A 17,232-nucleotide genomic window follows, 5' to 3' on the forward strand; every position below is an offset into this window, starting at 1 on the left:
TATGGATAAAAAATAGGGGGCGGCGGAACATGATTGGTCGAGTTTGTGTAATTGTACATTTAAAAAAATTGAAGTTTGGTGTTATACGTTCCTTGGTTTCAAGCTTCTTGCTAGGCATTTGAGTTTTTTAATAATATTTTAGCCGTTAAAAATAATAATAAAAAATATAGATCAATGATGACGACTATTAAACAAAATACGGTGTTACATGTATTATTATAATTAAAGCAATTTTTGTCTGGACATAAATTTTGTGAGCGCAAAGAAAATGACAAGATTTCTCCTCATACCGTTTTCTTCTCCATGGATTCCCTAAAATTAAATGGCATGTACTCAAAGCTTAAGAAAACGACATCGTTGTCTCTCTCTAAAATTCAAGTTTTTGTTTTTTCACCGGCGAACGGTGAAATGTTTCCAGTGATCTCGTGACACCGGGTTCGTTCGCCGAAGAAGAATGAGTTCGCTCGTTAAATCGTACCTAAAAGGCTAAAAGTTATATATAAAACCGAAAATCGGCATAGTAATTCTTTAACTTATTAAAATCCAATTTGCAAACATGAAGTGGGTGAAAATTATATCGACTGATCATCGACGGAATCAATCCCATGAGAGGTTCTAGAATTGTTTTTGGCTGTCCTAGTGAAAACTTTTCATCGTTAATATTGATTACTAGAGTTGTCCTTGCATCCACAACCATTGCACTTCAAACGCCTTGGTGATATTTAAGGCAAAGAATTTCTTAACATCTCATATTTTTCATGTGAACATAACAAAATAATCACGTAGATTCCACATACAAACATCTAATCATCATTCGTGTAAACTATAAACTGCTTTCAGTATAACTACATTTTTTCTTCATTCTCAATAGACAAAATAACCAATTTGAACAACATGATATAATGGTTTGAGTTGTGAAAATGCTACATTTCCACCTTATTGTTGATGATAATTAAAAGTGTTTATGTATTCCTTTACTTCTGTTTGTTCCATTTCTTCGTGACCTTTGGTAATGCAGCTTGTGTCATGCTTATGTTTCACATTACCTACATAGATACAGAAATATGAGAACCTGAATTATGTATTTTATTTTAATTGATAAAACAGATATTTATTCTCATAAGAGAGTATTTGCATTTATAATTGTAACGATATTTAATGTATTATTCTTAGACTTGCATGAATCGGTTTCACGTAATACTAAAAGTTATTTTTAGTTTAACTCATCAACTAAAGAGTTTGCCAACTAACTAAGAACACATCGATCGAATTGAAAGGAAGTAGTAATTAATTACATACATAGTTTATAGCATGGCTGCTTAAGTACTGGATCATCTTGCAAGGCTGGAGGGTTTTGCCCAAATATCATCTCACAACTCATGTCATCAAAATCTGCAATTCAGGAATGTATAGGATCAAATTTATTAGTGACACTAACTTAGTTAGCCGTATGTGAAAGTTATGTAACTTACTCGGAACCATGTTCATCGGCATGCCAAAGGAGGTCTTAACGAACTCTTGTGAAGGTATCTTGCATAGATTGGTGCACATTCCTGCGCAATTAGCCGTTTCTAGAAACCTACCCAAATCATATATATGATCATTAATGTTAGGTTATGCATGTTAAGTCATGAGTCTTTTGTTATATGTTCATTTTCTGGAAAAAAGAATAAGTTTACAGCTATTGTTAGCTTTTGGATCGTGTGTGTTGACCTGCCTTGAGAAGGTTGGAGGATGAAACTAGTTAGAAAAAGGGTTTGCCAGAATAAAATGATACTAAATTGAACTTGAAAAGTTGAAAAGCACAGTACGGAAATCACATATTGCTAAGCTATCTAGATACCTTAAATAGACTAATCTATATATGCTAAGATATAGTGACTTAAAAGTATACAGTGGGGTAGTGAGATTGTAACTCTCGCTAAACTAAATCATTAATTTCTTGTTGGTATAAAAGAATGATACATGGAATGGAATGGAATGAATCATTGTAATTTATGAGAAAAGAAAAGGGTGTTTGGTTAGTGAATGGACTATTCCTTGGCACCCCATACCTTTTTATTTTTAATTTTCATTCTTCTTTTAACCTACTTTCTCGACACCATCACCTGACCAACACCACCACTTCCACTGCCATCATTTGACAACGACCGTCGCCATCGCTGTCACCACTGCCTTCGCTACCACCACCACATAACCTAGCCACAACCACCGTTGCCACCACCATCGACGTAGCCACCACCGTAGCCGTCTCCATCGCCACTACCACCACCGTCGCCATTGCCGTTGTTTTCTTTTGGTAAATTTTCTTTACTCTAGGGTAGAGATATACTTTTTTCACTTGTATTTCAATTTTATGTCCTTTTGTGATTACAAATAACTTAAAGAAGTAATGTTTCATTCCATTGATCCATTCTATAGGTTAACCAAAAAAAATAAATGAATGACAATAATATATTGCATTCTCTTGTTCATTTCATTCGTCGTCCATTCTATTCAATTATGACATTACCTAATACCAAAATAGACCCTCGATGACCGAATCATGCATTCGTATTTAAATTAGGTAGGTCCACCCGGTTCCAGAGTATAATCCATAATCTCCTCCTTATAGGCACACCACATAAATCACTCGGCTTCTCAGAATCCTTCTAAACTTGATGGGAAGGACTAGTTTTCAATATTGATCTTAAACGAGAAGATATCCATTTAAGTGACACATCTTTCTTTCTTTGTGACACTTCTATTCTTATATAGTAAGAATTAGTTGAAGATCACTAATATAACTTTTAAGTTTCCAATTCCTTGTTGAACTTTCCAGTTCTTCCTTCGGCAGAACAATTTACAATGAAGTCATCCACGTAAACTCCAATGATTTTCAAGCATTTACACAACCATATATTCCAAACTCCTTCTATTAATAGTTTGTCCCAAAATATCTTCTTGACCTTGAACACCCATTTTATTTCCTTGGGTTTGTGACCCAGAGGTAGCTAATAGAACTTCCGGGTGCTTTATTGTTCGATCGCATTAAGCACGGTCTTCAATTTCTCATATAGAGATATGCTTGCTCGAGGAGGCTATCGTTGCATGGTTGTTTTGGTGCGTGGTTTGGTTTTTCACTTGAAACCCATCATGTTATATAAGAGCATTTCCAATAATGCATTTTTAGGGGTTGTTTTTGGGCATGTTTCCACGTCACTCATTTTTATTTATTGTAAGTGTAGTTTTTATGATGTGTTTTTCCACAAGGCTACCAAAAACATGTGTTTTTGTAGGTGGTGGGGCCATGTGTGGGAAATGAGTCTTGAATAAAAATATTTTGTGTCAAAGATGATGATGATGTGACAATATATTTAGGTGTTTTTAAGATTTCAAATTTAGTGAGTTTTGAGTGTACGTTTTTATGACAGGACAGATGACTATGCATGTTTTTTAATGTTTTTCGGAGTCTTTATTGTGAACGCTCTAAGAGAATGTTCCTTGTTTTCTCAAACGGGATGTCCCATACCAAGTCATAAACGACGAACTTGAGGATCGCCTCAATCGGCACTTCTTTGAGAAGAGTGAAAAAATAACTAGAATGTCATATGATATATATATATATATCCTTTTTCTTTTTCAGTAACAATGAGACATGACAAAACTTTAAGAATTAGTAATACTAGAATAAATCATAGAGGATTGAAGAAGTACCGGCATTTTTTGATGTGGACGATGTTTCTCTCTTTGCTCCCTTCAAACTCGGACTCTTTTACCTTTGATTAATAATGGAAACAAATTAGTATATATTTTCAAACCAGATAACTTAGTGAATAGGAATTGATTAAACTAGGACCTCGCATGGGCCGACAAGCCACGGGAAGAAGATGGTGGTGAATGCTGCGAAATACTCCCTCGAGAACTTTGAAGGTGGAAACAATGTTTTGATCTGCAAGAGTTTTAAATTACAACTAGTGGATATATATAACTAAGGATTTTTTTTGTTTGTTTTCATCTTTAATATAATAGAGTTTAGATTAAATACAAACAAAACGAAGCGTACGAATTAAAGGAAAAGAAAGGGATTTGGTGGCAAAAGTGTATATAGTACATCGTGGTTTATGTAAAGGGTTGTAAGGTTATAATTAGCGTAATTGTTTGTATAACGATAGTAATTACTCTACTAGTCTACTTTGTACAACTAAAGTAATTACAATACAATGATATTTACTCTGATGACATAAAATAATTACTATAGTTATGCCAACAATTATTCGACCCTTTGCATCATAATAGTCCTTTGTGTGTAATTATATAAAAATAATTGGAAAAATAGCATAAGATGTAGGACTTGCCAGGACAGATAGTGGCCCAGGAATTGCATACTGAAGAGCCTTTACAACAAGTTCGCGTTGTTGGATAGGTTCAAAGCTTAGGAAAACCGCTCTGGCTGCAACAACCAAGCTTTCATACCCGCTCTCCTCGTTTCTCATCCCTACGTGCACGCACGAATATCCAGTAATTAAAACAAGGAAACATAACATTAAGATATAATCGAATCTCACAATTATTTAAATAATATTGTACCAACCAACGGTATCTTGGACAGCTTTGAAGAGGTAATCAATGGCTAGATGTTCGAAAAAGTTGTCTTTATAGACGGTTTTGGTAGCTATACTCATGGCCTCCGTCTTGGTCGGTGATGGTTTGAGTAGAGATACACTTATAAGGTGGCGGCTATGTTTTGGTCTTGACGTCCATCGACTTGTGAGTAGTGTCGAAGATGGGACTGGAGTTGAAAATATGGTAGTTTCCATATAGGAAATGAGATCCAGAATCATGTAGGAGTTGTGGATGCTTATTGTAGGCAAGACATAATAATACAAACAAAACAGAATTTTCATACACTCACTTAATTAGATGCTTTGCATTGTTATCCCCATCCAAGAATTATTTATTTGTTCATGACTTTATCACGTTCTTTACTCATGCCTAATTTTAATTTGGTTGGTTCCGCATATGCCAATAGAGTTGGCCGGTGTTTGCAACGTATTAGCTTTCAAACTTAATTTTCTTTTATATATCATGCATTTGATGAGTCATATATTTCTTTAATGATGTAAAAGTTGGCAACCGGCAAATCGTCATTGTTATCTACTTATCTAGGGATTCAGATATTGCAAAACACATACAAACACAAATATTTTGCAAGAGAAATAATAAACGAAGATAAACACGCGAGATTTACGTGGTTCGGTCGGCTGACCTACGTCCACGGGCTGCAACCAGGATACTTTTCTTATTGCATTATGTCTCACGCGTGAGGGGATATTACTAGTATAAGGATAAGTATAAATAGATACAAGATTAGGGTTTTCTACTTGTTCACCAACAAAACTAATATGAGCGTTATCTAAAAATAACGGGCCAACCCATTTGATCCTCTAATATCGTGCGCCAAAGTTCTCTTAAACTGGGCCCAAAAACAACTTCCACATTAAACCCAACACAGGGAACACTAAAAGCCATTTGAGTTGTTAATACATTATTAGTATAATTGTTTGATTCACTTTTAATCATATTGTTGGGTAACAATAGTTACGAGTGAGTGAAATTGTTTGTATGATGGATGATATAATTAGAAACAAGTATGTATATATATGATAAGGGTAATTTGCTAGCTTTAGAAATGATTAACTGAATTAATCAATTTTGGTTGCAACAATTAACTAACATTTGTATATACATTTATAATATTATTTGAAAGTTTTAATGAATTATAATACGATTTAATTATTTCGTATTTACAAACAAGATGCAATCTTAATTACTATAATTTTAGGAGTGGAGCGAAATGAAATGTTAATGGTCTTAAGCTAGAGCCGTAAATCTTTGCCACTCTGTAAATCAAGTTTAATTAAGGTTTTAGTTTTGATACTCTTTAATTAAAAGAAACATTGTTCACTCTTAAACGATGGAATTGATAACTGATGGTCGGGTGTAAATATTGCATTTTTGTATATTAATTATATAGTTTTAGTTGGTTTATTGTATGAACAATGATACTTAATACGTGCTTATTGTGTTAAATGTCATGGGACATTAACGCAATTATTTTGGACTTGAACGGGCACGGGATGGAGTCTCGGGATGATTGGCACACAAAACGGAGCATGGCAGTTGAATAAAATAGTAACTGTTGCTGCTGAAGCCCGTCACGTGGGTGGAGAAAGGTTTGCCGCAATACGTGACGGACAAAGAATAAAATCCAGAATTTTTGTCCAACACGCTATGCGATGATGTGTTCCCGAAGCCACAACGATACGCAACGGACTTAAAAACCGTGAAAAAAAGTATTTTGACATGTATCTCTTATTTGACGAACGCTAATCACTGATCACGTTGAGACGTCAGTATCTGGATGACTTTGGACCATTATTGTCACACCCGGCCTTAAGGCCTAGATGTAAGGTCAATAGTTGATACCGGTTTTGTAAAATATCATAGTTATGTTCTTTTAGCGGAAGTCTTTTAGTATTATTTATTAAAATGTCGGGTTTGAAATACCCGTTTGATATAACAAAGCACACCTGAGAACATATAATTTACAATACTTATCTTTTAAAAACATCCTAGCCATCAAATAACATCTAACGATTACATTTTCAATCTTCTATTATGTCTGATCTAACATGTACGTCTTCTTGTAAAACAGTTTGAAAATACGTCAGCGATATGCTGGTGAATCGTTGAATGACTCTATAACATTTTCTGAAATTTCGTTATAACACAAATATAGTTTTCAGTACAGCTCAGCAGGGTATTGACTTCTTCATCGGGAATGGACAAAAGTTCCTGGAGCATGCTTTGACTATGTTGGCCAATACATGCGTGGAAAACAGTAAAGTCGGGACTGCAAACTTGCCTACGACGAAACCACACTCTCTAATCTCCCATATTTCCTTACTGAAGGCAATTGGTAATTTTTTTTTTACAACTAATAATCTACTACTAAATCCATTTAAACCACGCTCGGTGTCCAAATGGAGGGAACACCTATTATACTATAAGATACCATTGGGCCAAATGCGCTTCAGTGGCAGTTGGTAATTAGTAACCATTAAAAATGGTGTTTTTCCTTAAACCGGATAGATTCTTTTTTAATCATTGGAACATGTTATCATGAATATTCAGGGCAATTAACAAGACGACGTGTGCGGGTTGGATAGAGAAAGCAGAGGCTGAGGCCATACCCCAGGTTCTTAAGTTATACAAAAGGCTTATAAAGTTAGGATTTAAGATCACGTTTATCACTGGATTGTATGAAGAGTTCACGGGCCTTCGTATAAAAAATCTAAAGGCAGCTGGCTATACTGAATGGGAGATGCTCTTCTTAAAGTCAGTAATTTCAGACCGTCTATGAGAATTCCTTATTTCAGTTTTACTATGAAAATATCAAATATTTTTTTCAAAATGCATATTTGTTAAAACTATGTGGAAGGGACCGAATGATGATCATAGTGCAGTGGTGTTTAAATCAAGCAAAAGAAAGGAGTTAGAAGAGGCTGGATACAGGATTAGAGGAAACGTAGGTGATCAATGGAGTGATTTAATCGGTAGCAACACTAGAGATCGCACCTTCAAGATGCTCAGTCTTATGTACTAAGTCGGTTAATCAATATCGAAGAATCAGTGCTTCAAGTTTCTAGTTGGTGTGTGTTGTATAAATAAGACTTGTTCAAAGTCAAGTAAACTAAACTTAGTTTGTACGAATAATAATTAGGAATCGAAGCACTTATTATGAATGAATATTTTCTTTAAGAAACCAAGATACACAAGTAGATAAACAATAATGAACCATATATACCAAAGAATTTGAAGCAAGATCCGTAATCAAAATCCCTCTCCAAGATATCAATCGCACAAGATACGCATAGAGATCATTAAGGCATAGTCGGTGTATTGCTAGCAAGTGTAGACCGGCTAACTTATACACTCTTTAAATTTACTCATAATTCTACACATTTTTGTCACAATACGACTGAAACAGTAAAACCATCGCCAATTAAGGAGGAACACTTTATCATGCACTTTCATAATGCTAGACGTAGTAATTATTTAGCTTATTAAAATCCAATTTGCAAACATGAATCGGGTAAAGATTATACCGATTGATCATCGACAGGTAGTATAATGATATATTACCGACAATTGTGTTGTGTTGGAAACGATATGCTTTTTCCTAAATTATCGATGACCCTTTACTGACATATTACCGATGACAATTTAGTAGCAGTTTACCGATATATTATCAATGGTTACTTTGCTCATTCACCTAAAGATTTTACCTATACATTATCAATTTAGTGGCAGATCATGTAATCAACTGTGATAACTTTTATAAAACCTGATTAATGACCAAACTTGGGTTTTTATGCATATTTTTGAACATTACTTAACTAACCAATTAATTATTAAACAAGAACCGAATCACCAATCCTATTTTCAGATTATAAACCTATACTTCTATAAACATATTTATAAAAGAAAAAAAAATAAAAAGTACTACTACTACTACTTTTCTTCACTATGGATCTTGAACTTGAAACGAATTGACGGGATTCAAATGAGTTTGATCGAATAAACGATATGGGCATCCAAGATTTCAAGTTTTAACAAAAACCCATATCGTAGATTTGATTATTGGTTCAATGATGAATTGGGTTTGGTCCGGATGGGACTAATCGTTTCGCAACGCCGTATCTTGGATCGATTTCTTCTTGTTGTGGGTGGTTTGGTGGTAGTGGCGGGAACGGTGGCAGGCAACGGTGGAGTGGGGTGGTGGAGGTGGTGGTGCAATGGTGAGTATGGTGGTGGATGGAAGTCAATGGGAATATTCCGGTGATGAAGAGGTGGAGGAGAAGTAGTAGTAGTAAGAGGATATTCCGGTTAATGGTTTTCATATTTGTAAGTTTTGTTGGAGGGAGATCGATGATGAATGATGGTGAAAATAATAAAATAGGAGGTATTTATAAGTTATGGTGAATATGTATTGGGTTTAAACTGGGATTTGTTATTTGAATATTTATGTTTATCTTGTTATTGTTTGAGTATAGTAAGGAATTTAAATTGGTAATTCAAATTTGTTTTGGTTGAGTTTTGATTTGTAGAATTGTAGTACAACACTACAACTAAAACAGAAAAAAAGCTATCTTAAATTCTTAATTCATAATACGGAGTATATCTAAACACATTGGCATATTGAAACTAAGATATGTATTGCTTAAAATCCATCAAAATCCTTTTATTGTTTAACATCTTTATTTAACATGACAATTTCAACATCCATCCACATCAAACAAAATCCACATGAGTAAGTTGAACTTTCCTTAGTTGAAGAGATCATGTGACTTTTTCAGTTATTGTAATTGCTTAAAATAAGTAATGTGACAAAATCGTATGTTTTTCCCCTACATAATATTATTTTGTTTTACATACTTTTTTTTCTTGTTTTTAATAATAAGTAATTTTGTCCCGCGTTGCGGTGGAATGGATTAATTGTATTACATGTTCAAAAACTACCGTGCGTTGTGGCGGTACGCATCGTAAAGTTGATCGAAATTAGTTCTGTTTATGAAGTCTAATAAACCAAAGTTTGTAACTACATTAGAGAGGCAAAAAATCATACTTACTAAACTTGCATGGCAAAAGTTTAGCGAACTAAATTTGATTAATTAAAGTAGAGGGCTAATAAATATATTCATTAAACTTGTGTGACAAAATTTAATTAACTAAAGTTAGCAAATGAATGTAGAGACTTTAAAAAATGGGCACATTTGATGAATAGTGAGTAATGTGAGAGAGAGAAATTTTAGTTTTAATATATATATACTTATTTTATAAGGAAAATTAAATCCTAAAACATAAAACTATATAATGGGTAATTTTACATTTTAATAGCTAAACTATCAAAATGTTCCATATTTTAAGAATGTTGGTGAATTAAATAAATGTGTGTTAAAACAAAGTTTTAAGGGATGCAAATTGTGAGAATATTAGCTAATATATATATATATATTAAAATTTTGATGACCTTTAATGATGATATACATAGTATGTTTTTACACTAAGCGAACTTCAGTCGAGCGGTGTTGAAGTATGAACTCAAGACCCGTCCCACAAGCAACATTAATGGGTTAAATACTTAAATCACCTTTAGTAAATTTGGTGGTCATTTGTTCCTTTGACCTTCACAAAGTATTCGATTCATACCTTATGGATGCATGTGTACAGTACAAATACAATTAGAATATTCATTTTATATATTATTTTAATAAGTTTAATCAAAACATGCTATATATAACATAATTTAATGTGAAATGGTTAAAGTGGTAAACTCGTAATATATCACAAAGAGAGGCCTTATTACAAAAATATTGACTTATTAAACCACGATTATGGTACTACGGTACTACCACTTTACAACACAATTACCATTCAAAACATGGGTTTCTCATATCTTATTCTTATGTTGACCATCACAACAGCCGTAGCATCATCGGTCAACAACCAAATCCACTTCCTAACACCACATTCCGGCTCCGCCGCCACAAACATCCCGACCTCGACTGCTTGAGTTGGCCTGTGGCCGTTGAAGCCAACAACCTCAGGAATTGGACCCACTTTCCCGAATCATGCGTAGACTATGTCGGGCATTACATGCTCGGGAAACAATATCGCAAGGATTGCGATATTGTTGCGGCCGAAGCCTATAAGTATGCAAAAGGCCTTAACATCAGCGGTGACGGCAAGGACGTGTGGGTTTTCGACATCGATGAAACCACACTCTCTAATATCCCTTATTTTGCTCGTGACGATGTCGCTTTCGGGTATAATAACTTCTTAAACCCTCATTAATTTACTTACTGTCTTTGTCTTTTCAAGTGGTAAGGTATCAAATCACATGAGACGTGACAATAATAATAATAACAACAACAAACTCGTTAAAAAGTTTATTTATTGCTCTTAGTATTTTTTTTATTGTGCACTTGCGTTCTAACTATTTTGTGTTTAATATTAAGATTCGTACCAATGAATTGGACGAAGTTTAGCCAGTGGGCAGAGAAGAACGTGGCGCCAGCGATCCCAGGGTCTCTTAAACTCTACAAAAAGCTTGTAAAGTTGGGATTTAAGATCGTGTTTATTACTGGATCAAGAGAAGCTTCAAGACAACCTCGTATCAAATAACTAAAGGCAGTTGGTTATACTCAATGGATGAAGCTAATCCTAAGGTCACCAATTCATTTTTTTTATTATAAAATAATAAAACTCTTTATTTAACGTTTTTTTTAATAAATCATTGTTACCTACTTCCATGCATTTCATGTAATTTTATTTTAAATGTATATTGTTTGAAAATATATAGGGGAGACAATGATCAAAGTAATGCGGTGGCATACAAATCAAGCAAAAGAAAGGAGTTAGAAGAGGCTGGGTACAGGATTAGAGGTAACATGGGTGATCAATGGAGCGACTTACATTGATCAAAACCGTAAAACAAACAATGATACAAATACTTATGTGGTTCGGGTTGGTATCTGTTTGATTCGAACTGTGCCGGCAACTCCGCAAGGTACCAGTAATAAGTACAATTTATGATTAAAAAAAATAATTTATATTAAATACAACTTCATTTCAATATTTTTTAAATAAGAATGTTGAGAAAAAAACTAAACACAATTTATTTGACAGTGTGAACAGCCAGCTGAGAGGAAAAAAATGATAGGACAATAAATCATATTTGACTCACTTCCTCCGTCTTAGTTGGCAAGTTTTAGTCCCTCCATCTTAGATGACAGGTTAGCCTGGCCATGTGTTCATTTACATCAAGTCGCCATTTTTTTATATGTGATGCCACTAGAGTCTAGAAGGGATAAAGTGATAACTGCTTCTATTAGTTTGTGAGTAAAAACGACAACAAATACTTAAGAGAGCATGCTCCATTCACACTTGAAAGGTTATGGGTTGATGGTTTGAAACATAAACGAGTAATAACCATTGAAGAAAAAGTAAATATTTTTGTAATCCAATACTGTATGTGTTGACAGTTTAAAACATAAACGAATATGTCACAAAACAAATCATGCCAGTTACCTACTATCTATTACTATTTTCCTAGACCAACCCATTCCAAAAGAAAAATAAAAAAGAAAGAAAATCATACCTAAAGTCAATGTGTTTAAGCGAACTTCAATATGATCACACATGTGCATAGAATTGCTGGAAGATCGATTAAAAAATTTAACTAAACTAAACTAAAGATTCCTTTATACATATATTTTTGATGGTTTTTATATAATTTTAATTAGAAACATGTTATATAACAAAAAAATTTATGTGAAATGATTAAAGTGGTAAACTCGTAATATATCACAAAGAGAGACCTTCTTACAAAAACATGACTTATTTAACCATGATTAAGGTACCACATAACAAAACAATTACCATTCAAAACATGGGTTTCTCATATCTTATTCTTATGTTGACCATCAAAACAGCCGTTGCATCACCGGTCAACAACCAAATCCACTTCCTAACGCCACATTCCGGCTCCGCCGGCCACAAACATCCCGACCTCGACTGCTTGAGTTGGCGTGTGGCCGTCGAAGCCAACAACCTCAGGGATTGGACACAAATTCCCGAGTCATGTGTAGACTATGTCGGGCATTACATGCTCGGGAAACAATACCGCAAGGACTGCGATATAGTTGCGGCCGAAGCCTATAAATATGCTAAAGGCCTTAACCTCACAGGTGATGGCAAGGACGTTTGGGTTTTTGATATCGATGAAACCACACTCTCTAACATACCTTATTACGCTCGTGATGACGTCGCTTTCGGGTATAAGAGTACTCATATTCTTCATCTATATCTATATATTTTAATTAAAAACATCATTTCTCTTTAAATTTCGTTTATATTTTATACATATATTCTCATGCATTCTCTATTTATTTTACGTGTATCTTATTTACAAACATTTATTTTAATTTTTTTTATTCTCTTTCTAGAGAATCATGAATAGTTACCCTGTATATATATAAAGATATAGAGTTACTATGACTCCGCTATATACATTAGGTATTTTAAATCTTATAGTAATAAGAATGAAACGTGAAATTAAGCTAAATAAGTGAAAAACTATTTTTCTTTTCATATTTTATAGTGTGGCGTATGAATGTGCTAATAACTTCTAAAATAACAATATATTTATCTCCTTCATGTTTTCATTTTTATAGTGTTCTTGCATATTAACAAGCTTGTGTTGAATATTAAGGTTCATACCATTTAATGGGACAAAGTTTAACCAGTGGGTGGAGAAAGCGGCAGCGCCGGCTATACCAGGGTCTCTTAAATTATACAAAAAACTCGTAAAGCTCGGATTTAAGATCGTGTTTCTCACCGGAACAAAGGAAGAATTTAAACAACCTCGTGCCAAAAATCTAAAGGCAGTTGGTTATACTCAATGGCTAAAGCTCATCCTAAAGTGAGTAATTCATTTTTTTTATTAAACTCTTTATTTAAAGTTATCTTGAATAAATCATTGTTGTCACCTACTTCCATGCATGCATTTCGTGTTATTACAGTAATGTATATTGTTTGGAAATATGTGTAGGGGAGACAATGATCATAGTAATGCGGTGGCATACAAATCAAGCAAAAGAAAGGAGATAGAAGAGGGTGGATACAGGATTAGAGGTAACATGGGTGATCAATGGAGCGATTTGCTCGGTAACAACCCTGGAGATCGCACCTTCAAGCTGCCCGATCCTATGTATTACATTGGTTAGTCGTTGACACGATATACATCGATGGGTGTCTCAAGTTGCTTGTTGGTATAAGTTTGTGTTAATAAGGCTTGTCCAGATTTGAGAAAACCAAACTTAATTCATAATAATTAGGAAGCGAATTATTTATTATGAATGATTGTCTTCTTTGGCAAAATCTTGACAATAAATCGTAGTTACGACATCAATGCTCACTTATGTTAAGGTTTTACGGCCTACTCATCACCAAAACCTGCTACAAAAAAACCTCATAAACACTTTTTAAATATTTTTAATGGGTATGCACCGATCACATATGCTTGTACATGTATGAAAGGTACAAAAGAGGTAGGAAAATAAAAGTAGAAAACAATAACTTATTATCACAAAAATATCAAACAAATATTACATTTTATCCACATGAGTCAGAGACGTGTATTGGGATGCTTAAGGACATAAGTAGGTAGCAAAAGAATACAATAATTTTTTATAAAAACAATATCAAACAAATACCAACTTTATTATAAGTTATTGTTTAATAGATCATGATATCGTATTCACATGGTAACAACTATATGATATATTTTTCATATAATATGTTAATGTTAATATCATCATATTCACCAGTATCATGTGATTACTATTATAAGTATTTTTCAATTATAAGATGCAAATATAAAGATTTTTTTGCTATAATAGGTGGGTTTGTAAAAAAAGAAGGGATAATTCCCAAAATGATCCTAAATATGAGAGAGAGAAAAAAAAGATCCTAAATGGATCCACATTCCCAAAGTAACCCATGCAATATGTACTGACCAGACGCTTTGGGAAAATAAAAGACGAGATTTGTAATCCAATCAAAAGTTGACACTTGTAAAGGTTCTGACGTCTGTTCCGACCATATTCCTAACTAAATCCACTTTTTAAAATACAGTCCACCAAGACTGTTTAATAATGTTTCTTATCTGACCAGTTCATATTTTCTTTGTCTTGAGATTCGAGCTTTTTAAATTTGGTCTTGGTAGACGCATTAACATTGAATTTCGTCTTCCAAGTTCATATTCTCAAATTTTCTTTTTATAAGTTTTAAGAGTTTTAATATCGTCTCGACCGATAGGATTATTAGTATTCCGTCTTGACCGACAATATTTTTTATTATTCCGTCTACTCCGACGATATTTTTAATTAAGTTTTAAGTGACCCCACTTTCATAAATAAGTATTGGTCTTCTTCTTTGTTCTTAATGTTCTTCCATGTTCTTCGAATTTATCTTCAAACTTCTTTAATTATCTTGTTAATCTTCAATTAGGTTTCATGGAATTTGATAATATTGTAGTGTGTTATGGTGGTGAATGGCAAAACAATGATGATGGAAGTTGTGAATACGTTCCAACAAACTGTAAATGGGGAGGTGTGAATCTTCATTCAAACATCAACCATTCGAAGTTGTTGGGTTTACTTGAAGCTCGATTTAAGGAGATGGTTATAGATATAAGAAGATGAAGATATAGATGGTTATAGATATAAGAAGATGAAGATATAGATGGGAGAATAAAAGATGATTTGAACTTACAAGATAAGAAACTTTGGAATATGAACTTGGAAGACGAAATTCAATGTTAATGTGTCTACCAAGACCAAATTTAAAAAGCTCAAATCTCAAGAAAAAGAAAACATGGACTAGCCAGATAAGAAACATTATTAAACAGTCTTGGTGGACTGTTTTTTAAAAAGTGGATTTAGTTAGGAATATAGTTGGAACAGACGAGATTTTTAAAAATCTCGTCTGGTGTGTCAGTTACTTTACAAGTGTCAACTTTTGATTGGATTACAAATCTTGTCGTTTATTTTCCCAAAGCGTCTGGTCAGTACATATTGCATGGGTTACTTTGGGAATGTGGATCCATTTAGGATCTTTTTTTTCTCTCTATCTCCTATTTAGGATCATTTTGGGAATTATCCCAAAAAAGAATGGTTTTAAGTGACTAACTTCATTTTAAGTGATTTTAGGTGACACATCAACTACCTTTTCAAGTGGTAGTCCACATCATCTATATGGTCGTTTATGTCATCACATGTGTGATGTGGCATGACATATGAAAGACTCTATCTCAAATAGAGGATTATGAGTAAAATAATAACTTTATAAAATATGCATATTAGTAATAAAACCTACTAAATAAAAAACAACAACAACAATAATAATAATACTAATAATAATATGATTAAAAATCATAAATTAACAATAATATTTGTATTAATAATAATAATAAATAAAGTCAGTTATCTAAAACCACTTCTTTTTTTACAAATCCACATATTCTAGCAAAAAAAATTCAAATACAAAATGGTGGTTTTCTAATACTGAATTTAACTAAAGTTAAGTTGAATTCATGTAATTAATGAAATTTAAAAGTAACAAGCAAACAAAAATAAACTACATGCATCTTGAATATCTCAAAATTGGAATGGCTCATTTGAGAAGTTAACAAGAAGCCATGTTACAATTAAAGAGGTGTTTTGGATTCCTTATTTTACATCCTTATAGCTTTTATTAAGTTAATAAGTTATAAAAGTGTAACTTATTGAACTTTTTCTCTCACAATATAAGCAATCCCAAACGCCTTATTACTTTTTGAAAAGTTTATAAGTTATAAGTTGATAAAAATAAGCAATCTCAAACACTCCCTAAGTCAACCAAATAATATCATAAACATATATAAGAATCATGTGTCAAAATTCGATATAAACGTGAGTATCATATACAAATTATCTAACAAAAATACACAAATTGTACGCCTAGTTATGAATAACAGAATAATAATAATAATAATAATAATAATAATAATACAAAGAAACAAACATAGTAAATGGTGGAATCTATATTTTATTATATAATATATTGCGAACAACTAAAAAATTTTACTTGCTATGCTTTATAATGGTTGTCACATACTCACATATATCGGTATCCACGTCCCAATTTTTTTTTGAACGGTCAACTAAGTAACGCCGGATACTTCGTACGCGGCCCTTATCGGCTAAAGGTAGCCCGAGCCGGCCACTAGTTCGGAGGGACGGAGCCCCTAGCGGTCCACCCGTTGAGGGATTCACCGGATAAAACCCGACCCCCACGCCCGCCAAACGGCACGACAACAAAGAGCCGGTAAAACCGGGTAGATCAGGACTCGAACCCTGGCAAGCCAGTGTCATCCCTCATATCTCCCATATAAGTTGGTGATAGTGAGATTTGAACTCCCTACCTCTCACTAGTAAAGTGAGTGATCGACCATTGAGCCACATCCAACTTATATCCACGTCCCAAATAAAATAACAATTGCTACTTGATGTCTTGATTAATGATTACTCGTTGTCTCGTTGACCACAGCCATCAACCGAGCTCAAGGCCTTGGGCCTCGTTTTT

The 17,232-nt window shown here is 33.6% G+C and overlaps 2 protein-coding genes, 1 long non-coding RNA gene and 1 pseudogene across 3 annotated transcripts; 3 read left to right on the forward strand and 1 right to left on the reverse strand.

Annotated features, from left to right (window-relative positions):
* Window positions 1-880: 880 nt before the first annotated feature.
* Window positions 881-4,799, reverse strand: LOC143573908 (beta-carotene isomerase D27, chloroplastic-like). The gene is made up of 7 exons (XM_077058672.1): window positions 4,574-4,799; window positions 4,338-4,477; window positions 3,839-3,931; window positions 3,697-3,758; window positions 1,473-1,579; window positions 1,300-1,392; window positions 881-1,046 (listed from the first exon to the last, which is right to left on the reverse strand). Exons 1-7 carry the CDS (start codon window positions 4,797-4,799, stop codon window positions 937-939), a joined length of 831 nt encoding a protein of 276 aa, XP_076914787.1. The 3' UTR covers window positions 881-936.
* A 2,116-nt stretch (window positions 4,800-6,915) lies between these two features.
* Window positions 6,916-7,631, forward strand: LOC143573909 (uncharacterized). Its single transcript, XR_013142498.1, has 3 exons — window positions 6,916-6,961; window positions 7,177-7,380; window positions 7,484-7,631. It is a non-coding gene; the product is annotated as an uncharacterized LOC143573909 (long non-coding RNA).
* Window positions 7,632-10,460: 2,829 nt separating this feature from the next.
* Window positions 10,461-11,525, forward strand: LOC143573902 (acid phosphatase 1-like; annotated as a pseudogene).
* Window positions 11,526-12,299: 774 nt separating this feature from the next.
* LOC143573910 (acid phosphatase 1-like) lies at window positions 12,300-13,838 on the forward strand. The gene is made up of 3 exons (XM_077058673.1): window positions 12,300-12,882; window positions 13,319-13,528; window positions 13,658-13,838. Exons 1-3 carry the CDS (start codon window positions 12,440-12,442, stop codon window positions 13,830-13,832), a joined length of 828 nt encoding a protein of 275 aa, XP_076914788.1. The 5' UTR covers window positions 12,300-12,439; the 3' UTR covers window positions 13,833-13,838.
* Window positions 13,839-17,232: the final 3,394 nt, after the last annotated feature.

The sequence above is a fragment of the Bidens hawaiensis genome, unplaced genomic scaffold, assembly GCF_021521415.1.
Source record: "Bidens hawaiensis isolate Kalapana, Puna unplaced genomic scaffold, B.hawaiensis_p1.1 tig00026670_1, whole genome shotgun sequence".
Lineage (NCBI taxonomy): Eukaryota > Viridiplantae > Streptophyta > Magnoliopsida > Asterales > Asteraceae > Bidens > Bidens hawaiensis.